Source organism: Erythranthe guttata, chromosome 14 (assembly GCF_056151865.1).
Source record: "Erythranthe guttata isolate IM_541 chromosome 14, IM_541, whole genome shotgun sequence".
Taxonomy (NCBI): domain Eukaryota; kingdom Viridiplantae; phylum Streptophyta; class Magnoliopsida; order Lamiales; family Phrymaceae; genus Erythranthe; species Erythranthe guttata.
Window position 1 is genome coordinate 921185 of NC_142546.1, and position 13762 is coordinate 934946.

Here is a 13762-nt window from a genome sequence, read left to right on the forward strand (position 1 = left end):
GAGTTCGGACACGTGGCCTAGTAAAACGAAGAACGTCATGAAGTACATATAGTATGAGTGAAGAGGGAAACCATGCCAGTATAGAACTGGCAAGTGAGCTCGTTCATGCTCTGACGTCCGGTGAATTCTCCGATGATCTGTAGATCCAACACCATCACCATTTTTTATATGGAAATCCAAAACCAATCCTCTTTCGGATCTCAACAATTTCATTCACAAAAAACGTTTAAAAATAAAATAAAATCCAACAATGTTACCCTATAGGCATCAGTGTGTGTGTATATATATTAAATTCAAGCACACACAATAGTGTAACTGGTTTTCAATTCCAATGTTAATAAATAACTTCCATTTTCCGATCCCACATCGGTAAGAAACTAATAATGTAAATGATATATAAACTTCCACTGAACACCATTAATACGCCGAGCCATGTAACGTAGGCTTGTAACCCAAGTGGGGGCTATAAAGTGGTTGAACATTGGGCCTGATCTCACCAAGCTGGTCCGAAGGTGGCTAATTACTGGCCTGCCCATTCCAAGTGTGGAGGTGGGCTATGTGGCTCGGGCGTAGGCTCGGGCCACGTGGCTCCTAAATTGAGGGGCAATGCGCTAGGCTGGCTTCACAGAGCAGCGAAAACCTTCCACTCCATACAGTGGAAGGATAACGGGCCGGTTGTCATCTTGGCCCGCTTCAGCTTGATGGGCTGGCTCTAATTGAACATCCACTTTTTTGTTTTTGTTTTTTTTAATTATTAATTATATTATTAATAATAATATGCCTTGGCTGATTTTTAATTCTCAAAAACAAAACAACTAATTTTGAACAACCATTTTTTTTTCTTTTTAATTAAAAATGTTGTCTTATTTGATTTTTAAAATTAGTGTTCTAGACTTTTCAAATATATCGAACTGAAACATCTGAGTAGCTAAAGGAAGGGAAAGCAACCGAGACCCCGTTAGTAGCGGCTCGAGCTCGATATATGTCAGAGTAGATTAGAGTCGTAGTTAATCTCCAAACATCAAATAACTTAATAAGACTATATACATTCATCCTAGGAATCTTTTATTTCTCAATGTCCAAATCCAGGTTGCTTTTTAGCTCGTGCCATCGCTTCTTCAACTCGTTGCCTCTTCTTCTCGAGTTTTTTTAACAAGATTCTCGTTTTGCACCAAACATGCACTAACAACACACTGAAAGTCTGCGAATTTGGAGGAATGTGATTATTGAACTCGAAATAGACTCGTTCGTTCTGCATGCTCGACACTTGCTTGCTTCACTAATGCATCCATCAATCTATTCATGCTTGTTATATCTTTACTTAATCCAAATAGTTCGATTTCTAAAAAACGCCTCGATGGCATCTTCATAGTTACGCGCCCTTGCAAGACGCCTCATGATTTTAGTCATTGTGTCCAAAGTGATGTACACCTTCCATCTCTTTCATTTCTTCCACCAATCCCCACATGATTTCAAATTTCTTCATCTTGCCCTAATTGTCGACCATTAAATTGTATACTCTCGGGCAAATGTGGCAACCCCGTTTTTCGACTCGACCCATTCGAAGAGCCCGAAAGCTGGTATCCACTCATAGGTGAATCTATGCAGTACTTGCTCAACTAAACTATCGCACACGTCAACAGTAAAACCATCTAATGCTTCACAACAGAATCGATGGAATCGAATTGATTCTTTAGAATATTGCAGATCTTATCAAGTTCGTTTACTATATGCTCTTCATGTCAGAATCTTGAACATGAATCTCGTGCTTCTCGATCCAATACGATGATATTGACGGAGGGAGGAAATCATCATCGTTAACGTTAAGTCGCTCGGAAACAGAGAACACTGTTTTGTGCAATAGTGCACCAAGTCCGATGCTATAGTTACGACTTACGACAATCTTGTTTTATACTATTCGAAGAAAATTTAGCATGCCATTGTGAAAAAGAACTTAAATGTCTCGACTTTGACAGCATTCTCTATTATCCTGATAAAACATAAAAGGCGAAATAAATAACGAACAAGCAGCAAAACTCGGGCATGTACAATATAATGTATTGATGGAGGCACAAAATCATCCAAATAGATGATACAGGGAAGAAAAATAAATAGATATAAAATGTCATTTGCGCATTTCATCAAACAGGTAACATGCACATGTAATGAATGCCAGCTCAAACAATACAGATTTCCTCTCAGTCACAACTTTCACAAGGTTAAGGTGATTAAAAAATGGAGAAATGCAACATAATTAATATATACTGACTAATTGTTATGAGAAAAGAGGCACCTGATCAGTTAATTAACAATGTTCCAGCTCAAACAATATTAAAGAATTTCTGATGTCAATTTATTATCTTCTTGTAATTTTTTTGAAAATTTTCAATTTTATGTCCCACATCGATAGAAAATCAATGTTATGACTTGTATATAACCTTACATTTAGTAAGTAATGTTCGCCGAGCCACTAACGAAGGCTTGTAACCCAAGTGGGGGCTGTAAGGTGGTTGAACATTGGGCTAGCTCATCCAGCCGGGCCGAAGTTGGCTAATTGCTGGCCCGCCCATTCCAAGTGTGGAGTTGTGCTATGTGTTTCGGGCGTAGGCTCGGGCCACGTGGCTCCTAAATTGAAGGGCAATGCGCAAGGCTGGCTTCACAGAGCAACGAAAACCTTCAGCTCCGGACAGTGGAAGGATAACGAGCCGGTTGCCATCTTGGCCCATTAAAGCTTGATGGGCTAGCTCTAATTGAACAACCATTTTTTTTTGGTTTTTGTTTTTCAATTAATATTTTATTTTTATACATTATTTATAATCTCGATTATAAAATATTCAAGCTACTTTATAAAATGTTGTTTTTTTTATTTTTTTTTTACAAATTATCTTTTTACGCATTATTAATCTCGATTATATAAATAATAAAGGGTAAAATATGTGCAAAAAATCGAGCTACTCGATAGTCAGTCTTGGTTGCTTATAAAACCAAGTTGAAACACAGCTTACGAAGCTCGATGAAAACTTAAGCAAAGACCGAACAATCATGCACTCGACTCAATTCGACATGTACTTAAACGATAAAAAAAGATCCATAAATAAGAAGTTAAAAACCGATACATGACATCACGGTTCATTCATGAAAAGTGCCTCACAGCATTCATTAACACAGTGATGATTGATAAACATGAAGAAGAAAAAAAACTAGTCGCGAAATCCTATGATCGTTTGTTACTCAATGCGCGAATAATCCAGGTTGTTCTTTAGCTCGTGCCATAGCTGCTTCAACTCGTTGCTTCTCTTTCTCCATACCCTTCTTCTCGAGTTCTTTAACAAGATTCTCAAACGTACAATCCATCGGCACAAACCCCTTCATCACAGATTCCTCGAAAAACGAACAAGCACGATCAAGCCTCCCATTCCTGCTGAGTCGACTCACCAAAAGTGAGTAAGTTCCAAGATCAACGCTCACATTATTCTCAAACATGTGCCTCAACAAAAACGAAAGCACCTTCATTCTCTTCAACCTGCAGCACATTTTCAACAATGGCGCGTAAGTGTCAATATCGGGCTTGCACTTATTTTCCTCCATTTTCAGCAGTATACCTAGAGCCTTCTCTTCTTGCAAGTCTTGTGCAGCGAGAAATATAAGCGTATTATAGGTCGATGCATCTGGAGCAACTCCCTGCTTGGACATATCCTCAAAAACAGCATCGGAATCTTTTAGCCTGCCTGCTCTGCTCAGAGAATTAATGAACACGTTGTAGAACGAAGAATCGGGAGAGCAATTGTTCTTCTTCATCTGCTCGTAAATCTCCATGGCTTTATCTATTTCCTTTGCTTTCGCATAAGCATTCATCAAAATGGTATACGTCACAATGCTAAGAGGGAAGCCGTTCTTCTGCATTTCTTCTACAGTATCATTAACTTTGCGAAAATCCTTTTCGCGGCAGTGGGCTTCGATGAAACTCGTGTAAGTAACTGAATCAGGGGCAAACCCGTACTTTTTCATCTCGTCAATAGTTTCTTTAGCCTTATCTATCTGCCTGGTTTTGCACCAACCATGCACTAACACGTTGAGAGTCTGCTTAGTGGGAGGAATGTGGTTCTTGAACTCAAAATAGACTCGTTCTGCATTCTCGACACTTCCTTGCTTTACCAATGCATCCATCAATCTATTCAGGCTTGTTACATCTTTGTCTACTCCAAAGATTTCGATTTTTCGAAATGCCTCGATGGCGTCTTCGTACTTACCAGCCTTTGCCAAACGCCTCATGATTTTAGTCATTGTGTCCAAAGTGATGTACCCTTCCATCTCTTTCATTTCTTCCACCAATCCCCACATGATTTCAAATTTCTTCATCTTCCCCAAATTGTCGACCATTAAGTTGTATATATCGGGCGAATGTTTAATCCCCTTCTGTGATTCGGCCCATTTGAAAAACCCGAGAGCTTGTATCCACTCGCAGCTGAATCTACGCAATACTTGTTCAACCAAACTCTCGCACATGTCAACATCAAAGCCTTCTAATGCTTTCACTACAGAGTCAGGGGAATCGAACTGATTCTTTAGAACCTTGCTGATTTTATCAAGATCAGTCTCGACAATATCGTTCACTATGCTCTTCATATCGATATCTTGAACACGAATCTTGTGATTCTCAATCCAATAAGATATTGACGGAGGGATGAAATCATCATCATCCGATTTGGTGGGGAATTTATCCTTACCAGAAGGCTTAACCCAACCAGGAAGCTCGGGTGACTCAGCTTTGGTGGTGTGTGAGTCATCAACTTTAAGTGGCTCAGCACCAGTGCAAAATGTTTTGTGCAGTAGTGAACCAACTCCATTGCTGTCGTTACGACAATCTTGTTTAAAACGATTCAAACACAATTGAGCATGCCTCTGTGACAAAGAACGTAAATGTGTCGACTTTGATAACATTCTCGTTTATCCTGATAAAACAGAACGGAGGAAAAAAAAAATAATGAGTAAGCATCGAATCTAGGACATGTGCAAGACAATGTATTGATGGAGGCACAAAATCATCCAAAAAGATGATATATGAAAGAAAAAAATAGAAGGTGGATATAAATACATATATAATATCATCTGCGCATTTCATCGAACAGGTAGCATGCATATGCCAAACGGGTACTTCTTAGAACATATAGATTTCCTCCCATTGACAAAATTCCACATAGTTAAGGTGATTAACAAAACGGAAAATAAGAACATAATTAATAAAAAAACCCACTACGATTACATCTCTTTCATACAACTTAGCTGGTTAAACAAAGATAAAATATTTCTTGAAAATGAAGAATTAAGAAGAAGATAATAGTACTAACTGAGAAAATCTTATGAGAAAGAAGCACCTGCAAAACAATTCTTGCGCTGAGGCTAAGAAAAAACGTAAATCAGCAGCAAATCTTCTTCAGTGGTTCAATTTTCTTGTGCGGTATTTTGAAGTGCAGAGAAATTCGAGCTTTTAAAGATGAATTTGGGAGAGAGGTTTTAACATTATTTTATTAAATTAAATAATGTTAATTTGTATTTTCAAGAATTTATTTAATTAATTCCTACAAACATCGATAAATTAATAACTTCCTTTAAATAATAAATTTTCATGTCCCGACTAGGTAAGAATCTACTAAATTATTAGTTCGATAATTAAATATTTTGTTAAATTAATAATTTAATAAAAGAAATTATTAGTCCCGACTGTATTAATTTATAAATGTTTAACTGAAGATGTTTTCGTATTTTGAATTTATTCATGTAACTGCCGTAAAAACATTCACTCTTGTACAATAGCTCGTAACCGGCTATTTCGACTAACAAAATTTGAAATAGACATAATAAAAGGGATTGTGTGTGATAGACTAAATAATCCTCTATTTACATGATAATAAAAATCCAGACTTACATATAAAAATTTAAACACTTTAAATAACATAATTATGTCTCATCAACAACCTCAAGCAAAGGTCTGACTTGATAAACTTGTTCATATACATATGCAGCCTTGAATCTTCACTTTCACTTTCCAAATTATTCTCAAAAAAAAAAAAAAAAAAGTGAAAAAACGAAGAAAATTTAAATTTAAAAAAAAAAAAAGAAAAAGAAATTGATTTAAGGTCCCCGAGTGAACGAAAGGCAGAAGAAACAGCCCAAGAAAGATTTATCCTCGGGTACCATTCCGCCACCTCTGCTAGTGTCTATGGCTTCCAACATTTTCACCACGTCTTCCATTTCGGGTCGTTTTTCGGGATTTCCGTCCCAACACTTTTTCATTATATTCCCTAGTGAACTCGGGCAACATCTTGGAATTGGCGGCCTCAAATTCTGCATTAATATAAATAAATAAATAAAACAAAAATTGAGAAAAAAAAATTAATAGAAAAAAAAATTAAAAAAATCAGAAACTAACGTTTCTAACAACAGCAGAGGAAACATCGGCAAAGCTAAGATCGGTGTAAGGCACTTCGCAGCAATATGTTTCCCATAAGCAAATTCCGAAGCTATATACGTCGCATTTTCTGTTGTATGGCTTCCCATCCAGTACCTAATTAATTAAATTCATATATACTTATTATGGTTTTATGTAAAACAATCTAGTGATTAGTGATTAGTGATAGTACCTCAGGTGCCATATAGCCAAGTGTTCCCGTTTCGCCAGTCATGTCCCTCGGATTTTGAGCTTCAACACGAGCCACTCCAAAATCGGCAATTTTCAAGTTTCGATTATTGTCCAACAACATGTTTTCAGCTTTTACATCACGGTGTACAATCTTCTTCGAGTGTAAATAGCTCAGCCTGCAAATCAAGATCATATTTTAAGTTGCTGCCAAAAAAAAAATCTACTAAAATAAGAAGGTTTATTGCATTTAGCACCTTTTTGCTTGCTCTAATTGTTAAAAAACTCCCCGAGTTTTAAATATTAGCAAAAAAAACCCTATGATTCAATTTTTTTTAGCAAACTACCTCTAAAAACTCACCATTTAGGGGGGTGTGCTAAAAAATGCATCAATAGGGGTGTTTGAACTATTCAATATAAAAGGGTTTATTGCATTCAACACCCCTCTTTTTACTCTAATTGTTAAAAATACCCCCCGTGTTATAATACTTGCAAACACCCCCTATTATTCATAAAAACTCGCCATTTAGGGTTGCCATTTAGGGGGTTGTGTGCTAAAAAATATGCTCCGAGGGGGGCGTTTCAACAATTCGATATAATGCAGGAGGGTACTAAATGCAATAAACTCGAAATTATAAAAAAAATAATGACCGACAATAAAATATACCCTCTAGCAAGGTCAAGAGCAAGTTGAACAACGGTTTTAAACGGAAGCTTCTTCTTCCGATTCTTGTACAACAAGTTCTTCAAAGTCCCTTTGGGGAGAAACTCCACAAGAACACAACATGCCCTCGATGGAAGGGTCGTAAAACCCTCGGAAGGGTTTTTTGACGGAATTTTTAACTGCGACGTACCCATCGAAGCACCAACAAACTGTAATTAAAAGCATCATTAATTTTATTTAAGTAACAATCATTAGTTCAAGAATCGTGACAAAGTCAAGATAATACAAAATCGAGAAGTAAAAGGGCTTGAGATATTTACACTCGTAACATTTGGATGATCAAGCTTGTGCCACACAGCAACCTCTTGCTTAAACGATGCCCGAAGAGCGGCTGTTTCGGCAACTGTCGACATGCCATCCTCTCCCCAATCGAGCAATTTCACTGCACATCAGAAATATCAAATAAATAACTCCGCAATAAATACAAGACAAAAAATAATATTTCTTTTAAAACGAAGGAAAGGACTTCGAGAATGATTATTTACAAATTTGCCATTATGAACGTGTTTACCACGATATAGCAACTCTATGCATCAGTCGAAACGAAATTTAATTAATAATAGAGCCATGTGTGTGTGTGTGTATATATATATATATATATATATATATATATATACATATATATTTGTTATGTGTAAGGGGGGATTTGTTTCAACCGAGCCCGAAAAATTACCAAGTACAATACTGATCTAATCGACATTGTTACATCAAATAATTTTCGTAAAAAAACATAAGTCCATATTCGTTGAATCATGCCCTACTTAACGAAAATCTTCGCAGCCTAAAATTCCTACCACTTTGAGCACCGAACAAACGTATAAATCACTACTAAATAAACAATTCGAATAAAAAAATAAATGAAACAGACGCGTCGAAATACCTGCAACATCTTGATTATCGTAGGTCCCACGAAAAACCGTGCCATATGTACCCTGCGCGACGAGATAACGAATTTGCAATTTCGAAGGATCAATCTCCCACACTTCCTTCGGCTTGTTATTGTTGATGTTCTGATTATCTGTGTTTCGTGACCAAACCCTGCTCAAGTGCTTCTCCAGCTGCAAATCCAAGCTTCTCAAATCGATTTTATCCGCCCGAAAAATCATGTCTTTGCTGCTCAAACTACCGGGGCTTTTGTCACATAGGCTGTTGCCACTAAGATTTCCTAGTCCTAGCATCTTCGAGAGTGACACGTCATCGGCCTTCGCCATCTCAGCACCTCCCTCGCTCGTTTTAGCGTCCATGTCACCGGGAAAAACTCAGCTCAGCTCAGCTCAGCTCAACTCAGCTCAGCCCGGCCAATAGAAGGGCCTTGATCTTGAAACAAGCAGCAGAATCAAGAAACTTAGACTTGGAATAAACAGAGAAATACGATTAATTGCTAGCGAAAAGAAATCAATATGCTCATCAAAAAAGATTGATTAGAATTCGTTAAAATTTTGTAAAGATCATGTTTTTATTTATTTTTTTAACAGGATATTAATTGAAAATTACAAAAAAAAAATTAAAATAAAATAAAATAAGCTGCCCTGAAATGGGTATGCAATTAGTTTTCCTATATAAACAAACAAAGATTCAAACGCGCAGTCATGAATCAATACGGATCCAGTGAAATAAAGAAGCAATAATTCAAATAAATAAATAAATAAAAATTGACTTTTTCAAGAATTTCAAAACCCTAAACAATTTCCAACCACCAACTATTCTAGCTACAGAAATACCTAAAAATCGAATAAAAAAAAAAAAAAAAAAAAAGTAAACCCTAAGAAAACGACCCAGTTATCATTTTCCTAACAGAAGAAAATAAAAATCAAATCTTTCTTGAAGAAAAAAGAAAAAAAAAAGGGTGCGAAGAGAAATTTACAATTTTACATTATCTCAAGGACCCCCCTAATTGAAGAAAAGATATTTTTTTTAATATATAGCACAGCAAAATAGGAAGGCGCAAAACCGCAAAAGTTGACCAGGCCTTCTGGAGAAAAAATCAATGGCCGAAAACAGCTTCAGAAAACTAATAATTCGGCCGATTTTTCTCTTTGAACTGTGTAGAGAGAGAGAGAGAGAGAGAGAGGGTTGAGAGAGAAAGGGGGAAAGTGAAAAGCGCGGGGGCTTGCCTACTATTCAGCGTTTATTCAATTATTCCTTCTTTTCTGCACTTTTTTTTCTTTTTTATTATGGGAGAGAATATTAAGAGAGAGAGAGAGAGAGAGAGAGAGAGAGAGAGAGAGAGGGGAGAGAGAAACAGTTTTAATATGGGACGGCACAATAAGATGCTATATTCCGCGCATGTCATTCCAACTAAATTACCTGAAAACTTCAAATATTGCGTGAATAGACTATAATGCCCCTTTCTTTTTTTATTATTTCAATTAATTCTAATACTTAAAGGCATGACTGATCAGATTAATTCGGATTGGATTGGGTTATACTAATTATTTACTCATTAACCAATTAGGAATTATAATCTTATATATAAGAAAAAGAAACGTTGAGCAACCCTAAAAAACTCTAATGGAATTTCAGCAATTAATTATTTTTTATATTTTTTCTCCGCTAATTTCTAACTATATTTTTTACAATTATCAAAATTGAAACTAAATTGTGAAGAATCCTATCTTAATTGTATTTCTATAATTATTTATTTTTAAATCTTTTTCTACTAATTTTGTTATTATAATTTTCAACAATTATCAATCTCTTATTTTTCATCAACTTAAGAGATAAAGATAGATATTCGATTTGTTAAATCTTAATCTATATATTTGGATTATAAATCTTAATATGTAAGATTTTAAAAAACTAATATTATATAGAATATGAATAATACATTATTAAATTTTACTATGCTAGTGATATTTTCTTATTATGCATTAAATTGATTTTTTTTTCACTTTTGAAATAATATCCCGTGCATTGGAAAAACGCTAGTTATATTTAATTAGAAAATATCAGATTATTTTTTTGTTGATTAACTAATTATTTAGTCAGTAAGATATTTAGTTCCTTAGATTAAATCTTGTATTAAATTTATTAAAACCCAATAGTTTTACGACAAATGAATTGTGCACGATTGAAGCCCAATAGTTTTAACCCAGAGCTGAACTTTGCCAGTGAAAGGAGGGTAAATTAGGCATTAGCTACTTTATAATAAATATGTATAAAGGTCTCAAATAATAAATAAACTCAAATTAGCTACCCCAATATTCAAGTGCAAAATAATACAATGTTAGAAAATCCACTCAAATTAGCTTTTCCACATAAAAATCACGAGTACTAAAGCTGTTTTCGGCTTAAGAGACGAGGGCCAGAAAAAAAACGGAAGGATCAACTAGAGGTCAAGATCCGTAAATAACTATCACATGCAAGTAGAATTTTCGAAACAACCTTAAAAAGTTAGCTTCTTGCTGCAGCTCAAGAAATTATTAGCCCGAGCCATTGTGAATTTACCCTTTTGTCCTCATAATCGTGATGCTCCCTTTCCCACCTTCGGTGCGTATTTTAGTTTTCCCCACAACGGGTTTTCCGGAAAAAGCCGATGTGGGATAAGAGAGAGAATCTTCTTCGATTTTCGGTTTTGGTGGATTATGTATCCTTTGATTTATGTCTTTAAGAGTCACATCTCCATGCACACCACATGGTTTAATGAAGGCGAATGGATAGACAATTGAGGAGGCTAGTTTAGACGGTGTACGAATGTACGACCTTCTACCTGACAGGGGTAAAATCGTAAATAAACAAAGATTGAAAGGAATTGGAAATGATAAATAAGCAAAAAAAAAAACAATTTACCTTTGAAAACGACATTTTGATGAGTGCGAACAGGCTGTTTATTTACTACTTCATTCGGATAATATTCGGGAGGGGTATTGCAAAGCTCTGCACGAGACACATTTTACATGTTTTAACTTTTAAAAAAGAAATATAGCTATTTATTAGTAAGTAATAGTAGGAATTTTTTATTTTTTTTATTACCCGTAATGTCGATTTGAACATCATCAGATTGTTCGAATGCACTACTTCTGTTTAGACAAAAAGCTTAGTCAATAATATGATTCTACTGAGAAAAAATTATATTATTATATATATGTGTGTGTGTGTGTGTGTGTGTGTGTGTGTGTGTGTGTGTGTGTGTGTGTGTGTGTGTGATGAACATACATATCTTCATTGCAGAAATGCATATCGGCATCATTAAAGCAATCGGCAATCCACCCTTCAGACGTAGGGTCCAAACATTCATTACCAGATACAGATGTGCTCTCTGTAAAGATCAGAACATCACTTGTTATCCTTTAGAGCAATAAATTTCCATCTATTTCAACATATATATATATATATATATATATATATATATATATATATATATATATATATATATATATATACACACACACACACACACACACACACATCTACGAGACCTGTGAATTCAGCAACCCACTGTGACATTTCACTAGATAAACCATCTTCAAGAGAATCCGGTGTTTCCTAAACATGGAAGAACAAAGAGCAGATTACAAGTATGTCAATTTTAAAATCATTCTTGATAATCAAATATGTGAATTTTAACTTGATATAACTTCAAATTTAGCTACAAATTTACTAGTAAGTGTCGGCGCAAAATAGTAGTTTAAAACGAGTTACGAGACAACATTATTTCTAACAAATAGATGTAATTGTACCAATTGCACGGCAATGTTCAAGAGAATAAAAAAGAATGAGTCGAGCATCAACCTTAGATCTTAAAAACATCTCGTCGTTGCAAATAGGTGCATCGAGAATTTCAGACTCGAACTGTAGCATTCTGCGCCTTTTCACTTGAGAGGAATGCTCCCTATAGTGATCCACCTCTTTCCCCGTCATTTCTGCAGTTTGTTCGATGCAATAAATGTGAGTATCATTTTTTCGCAGAATAAATATTTCGCAGTTTCATCGGATACAAATCCTTCCCCACAAGCTTATTTTTCTTAAATCAAGATTCAAGAATACAAACAAATAGCATAAGGATTACAAATACACATGATACATTGATACTGCGTTAGTACCGGGTTGATAACTTGCCGTCTCAATCACGTTTTCCACTAAATAAAAATACGGAAATAAAAATAGTAAATATATGCATACTAGAATGTACCGTTTCCGCTGACATGGTAAGCTAAATCTCCACAAGCCTTGACAGGGGTAGTTTGTCCATCAAACATATAAGATATATGGTCTACATTTTCGTTCGCTCCACTCAATAGGGATTTAGATATTTCTGTCCATCATATTAAAAACAAGTTAAGCTTCGATACATCGGTTAAAAACAAATATTTATGATAAAATAGACGAGTTCAAGACTTACCTATACTCGAGTTTTGTTCGAGCGAATAATCCTGAGCTTGCCAATCCCACATGCCGCTGTTTACAAATTCAGAAAGATGAATCGATACGCGTTAAACACATTGCGACAGAAAAATAAATTAGAATCGAAGAGGCGTTCTAGCTACACGATAAACTAACAAGATGTACATAATTTAGCAGATCAATTCGAACAAAACATTTCGTCGAACATATAAGAGGCGCATAAGATCATCCACAGACATTTAAACGATAAAGATCAACATGCCCTTTTCATAAATTTAGCAATTAACAAAAATAATAAATGCCATTTAGAATTTAAATTAAATCTGGGAACAATTAAGAAATTAACCCACATAACAATGATGAACACCAAAAACCCAAAATCCGAAACCGAATCAGGATGAAATCGAAACAACAAATCAACACGAATGTGCAAACAAATATCGAACCCATGTTTCGAAACACAACAATAAAATTAATAAAATCAAGTTCAGATTTAAGAAACTCACTTGTCATTGTTGTAGTTCATTTGCTTTTCTGATTTTTTTTTTTTTTTTGCCCCTTTTTTTCTCTCAGCGACAAAATAGTAATCAATCAAGCCCAGAAGCACTAAAAAGAACAAATTAAAAAAAAAAATTGAGGGAGTCGGCTAAATTAGAGAACACCGACCATCAAAACCATGAAAAAAGTAGCCGTTATGGAGGATTTAATATAAATCTCTGAATAGGTGATTCAGCAAATGTAATAAGCACGAATACAGAGAATGCATCTACTGTATAAACTATATATACAGCTTTCGCAAGTGAAGAAAAAAGGTAGAAAAATTAATGAAAATCTCCAGTTTTAGGAAATATAATAGAGAAAAAAAATAGCCTGAAAATGTGGAAGTAGTGAACTAGTGGGGGGTGGCTGTATTAAACCGGGTTTTTTTTACCGGGTTGTTCTTTTGGACCTTTAAACCCGATTAGTAAAGTCAAGTTACGAAAAAAAAAAAATTAGTAAAAAGCAGTTTGCCCTCTAAATTAAGGACCGATTTGCACTTTACCCCCCAAACAAAAAAA

General features: G+C 35.2%; 3 protein-coding genes and 2 non-coding genes across 7 annotated transcripts; 2 read left to right on the forward strand and 3 right to left on the reverse strand.

Moving 5' to 3' along the window:
- Nucleotides 1–424: 424 nt before the first annotated feature.
- LOC148764874 (signal recognition particle RNA) lies at nucleotides 425–732 on the forward strand. The gene has a single exon (XR_016029993.1).
- A 1729-nt stretch (nucleotides 733–2461) lies between these two features.
- LOC148764875 (signal recognition particle RNA) lies at nucleotides 2462–2766 on the forward strand. Its single transcript, XR_016029996.1, has one exon.
- A 303-nt stretch (nucleotides 2767–3069) lies between these two features.
- LOC105962036 (uncharacterized) lies at nucleotides 3070–5743 on the reverse strand. Its single transcript, XM_012986308.2, has 2 exons — nucleotides 5376–5743; nucleotides 3070–4952 (listed from the first exon to the last, which is right to left on the reverse strand). Exon 2 carries the CDS (start codon nucleotides 4939–4941, stop codon nucleotides 3232–3234), a length of 1710 nt encoding a protein of 569 aa, XP_012841762.2. The 5' UTR covers nucleotides 4942–4952; nucleotides 5376–5743; the 3' UTR covers nucleotides 3070–3231.
- A 132-nt stretch (nucleotides 5744–5875) lies between these two features.
- LOC105962044 (serine/threonine-protein kinase 52) lies at nucleotides 5876–9625 on the reverse strand. 3 transcript variants are annotated; one of them, XM_012986317.2, is made up of 7 exons: nucleotides 9226–9625; nucleotides 8242–8678; nucleotides 7622–7743; nucleotides 7305–7510; nucleotides 6642–6816; nucleotides 6431–6565; nucleotides 5876–6345 (listed from the first exon to the last, which is right to left on the reverse strand). In XM_012986317.2, the coding sequence occupies exons 2-7, from the start codon at nucleotides 8603–8605 to the stop codon at nucleotides 6133–6135; spliced, it is 1215 nt and encodes a 404-aa protein (XP_012841771.2). In that variant the 5' UTR covers nucleotides 8606–8678; nucleotides 9226–9625; the 3' UTR covers nucleotides 5876–6132. The 3 variants fall into 3 exon arrangements, with proteins under 3 accessions (XP_012841771.2, XP_088670464.1, XP_012841787.2); XM_088814338.1 differs by having other exon boundaries at nucleotides 9476–9606; XM_012986333.2 differs by having other exon boundaries at nucleotides 9234–9499.
- A 907-nt stretch (nucleotides 9626–10532) lies between these two features.
- On the reverse strand, nucleotides 10533–13571 carry XRI1 (x-ray induced transcript 1). The gene is made up of 9 exons (XM_088814005.1): nucleotides 13211–13571; nucleotides 12703–12758; nucleotides 12493–12615; nucleotides 12093–12223; nucleotides 11780–11846; nucleotides 11517–11619; nucleotides 11334–11380; nucleotides 11151–11237; nucleotides 10533–11070 (listed from the first exon to the last, which is right to left on the reverse strand). Exons 1-9 carry the CDS (start codon nucleotides 13228–13230, stop codon nucleotides 10805–10807), a joined length of 900 nt encoding a protein of 299 aa, XP_088670131.1. The 5' UTR covers nucleotides 13231–13571; the 3' UTR covers nucleotides 10533–10804.
- Between the last annotated feature and the right edge of the window lie 191 nt (nucleotides 13572–13762).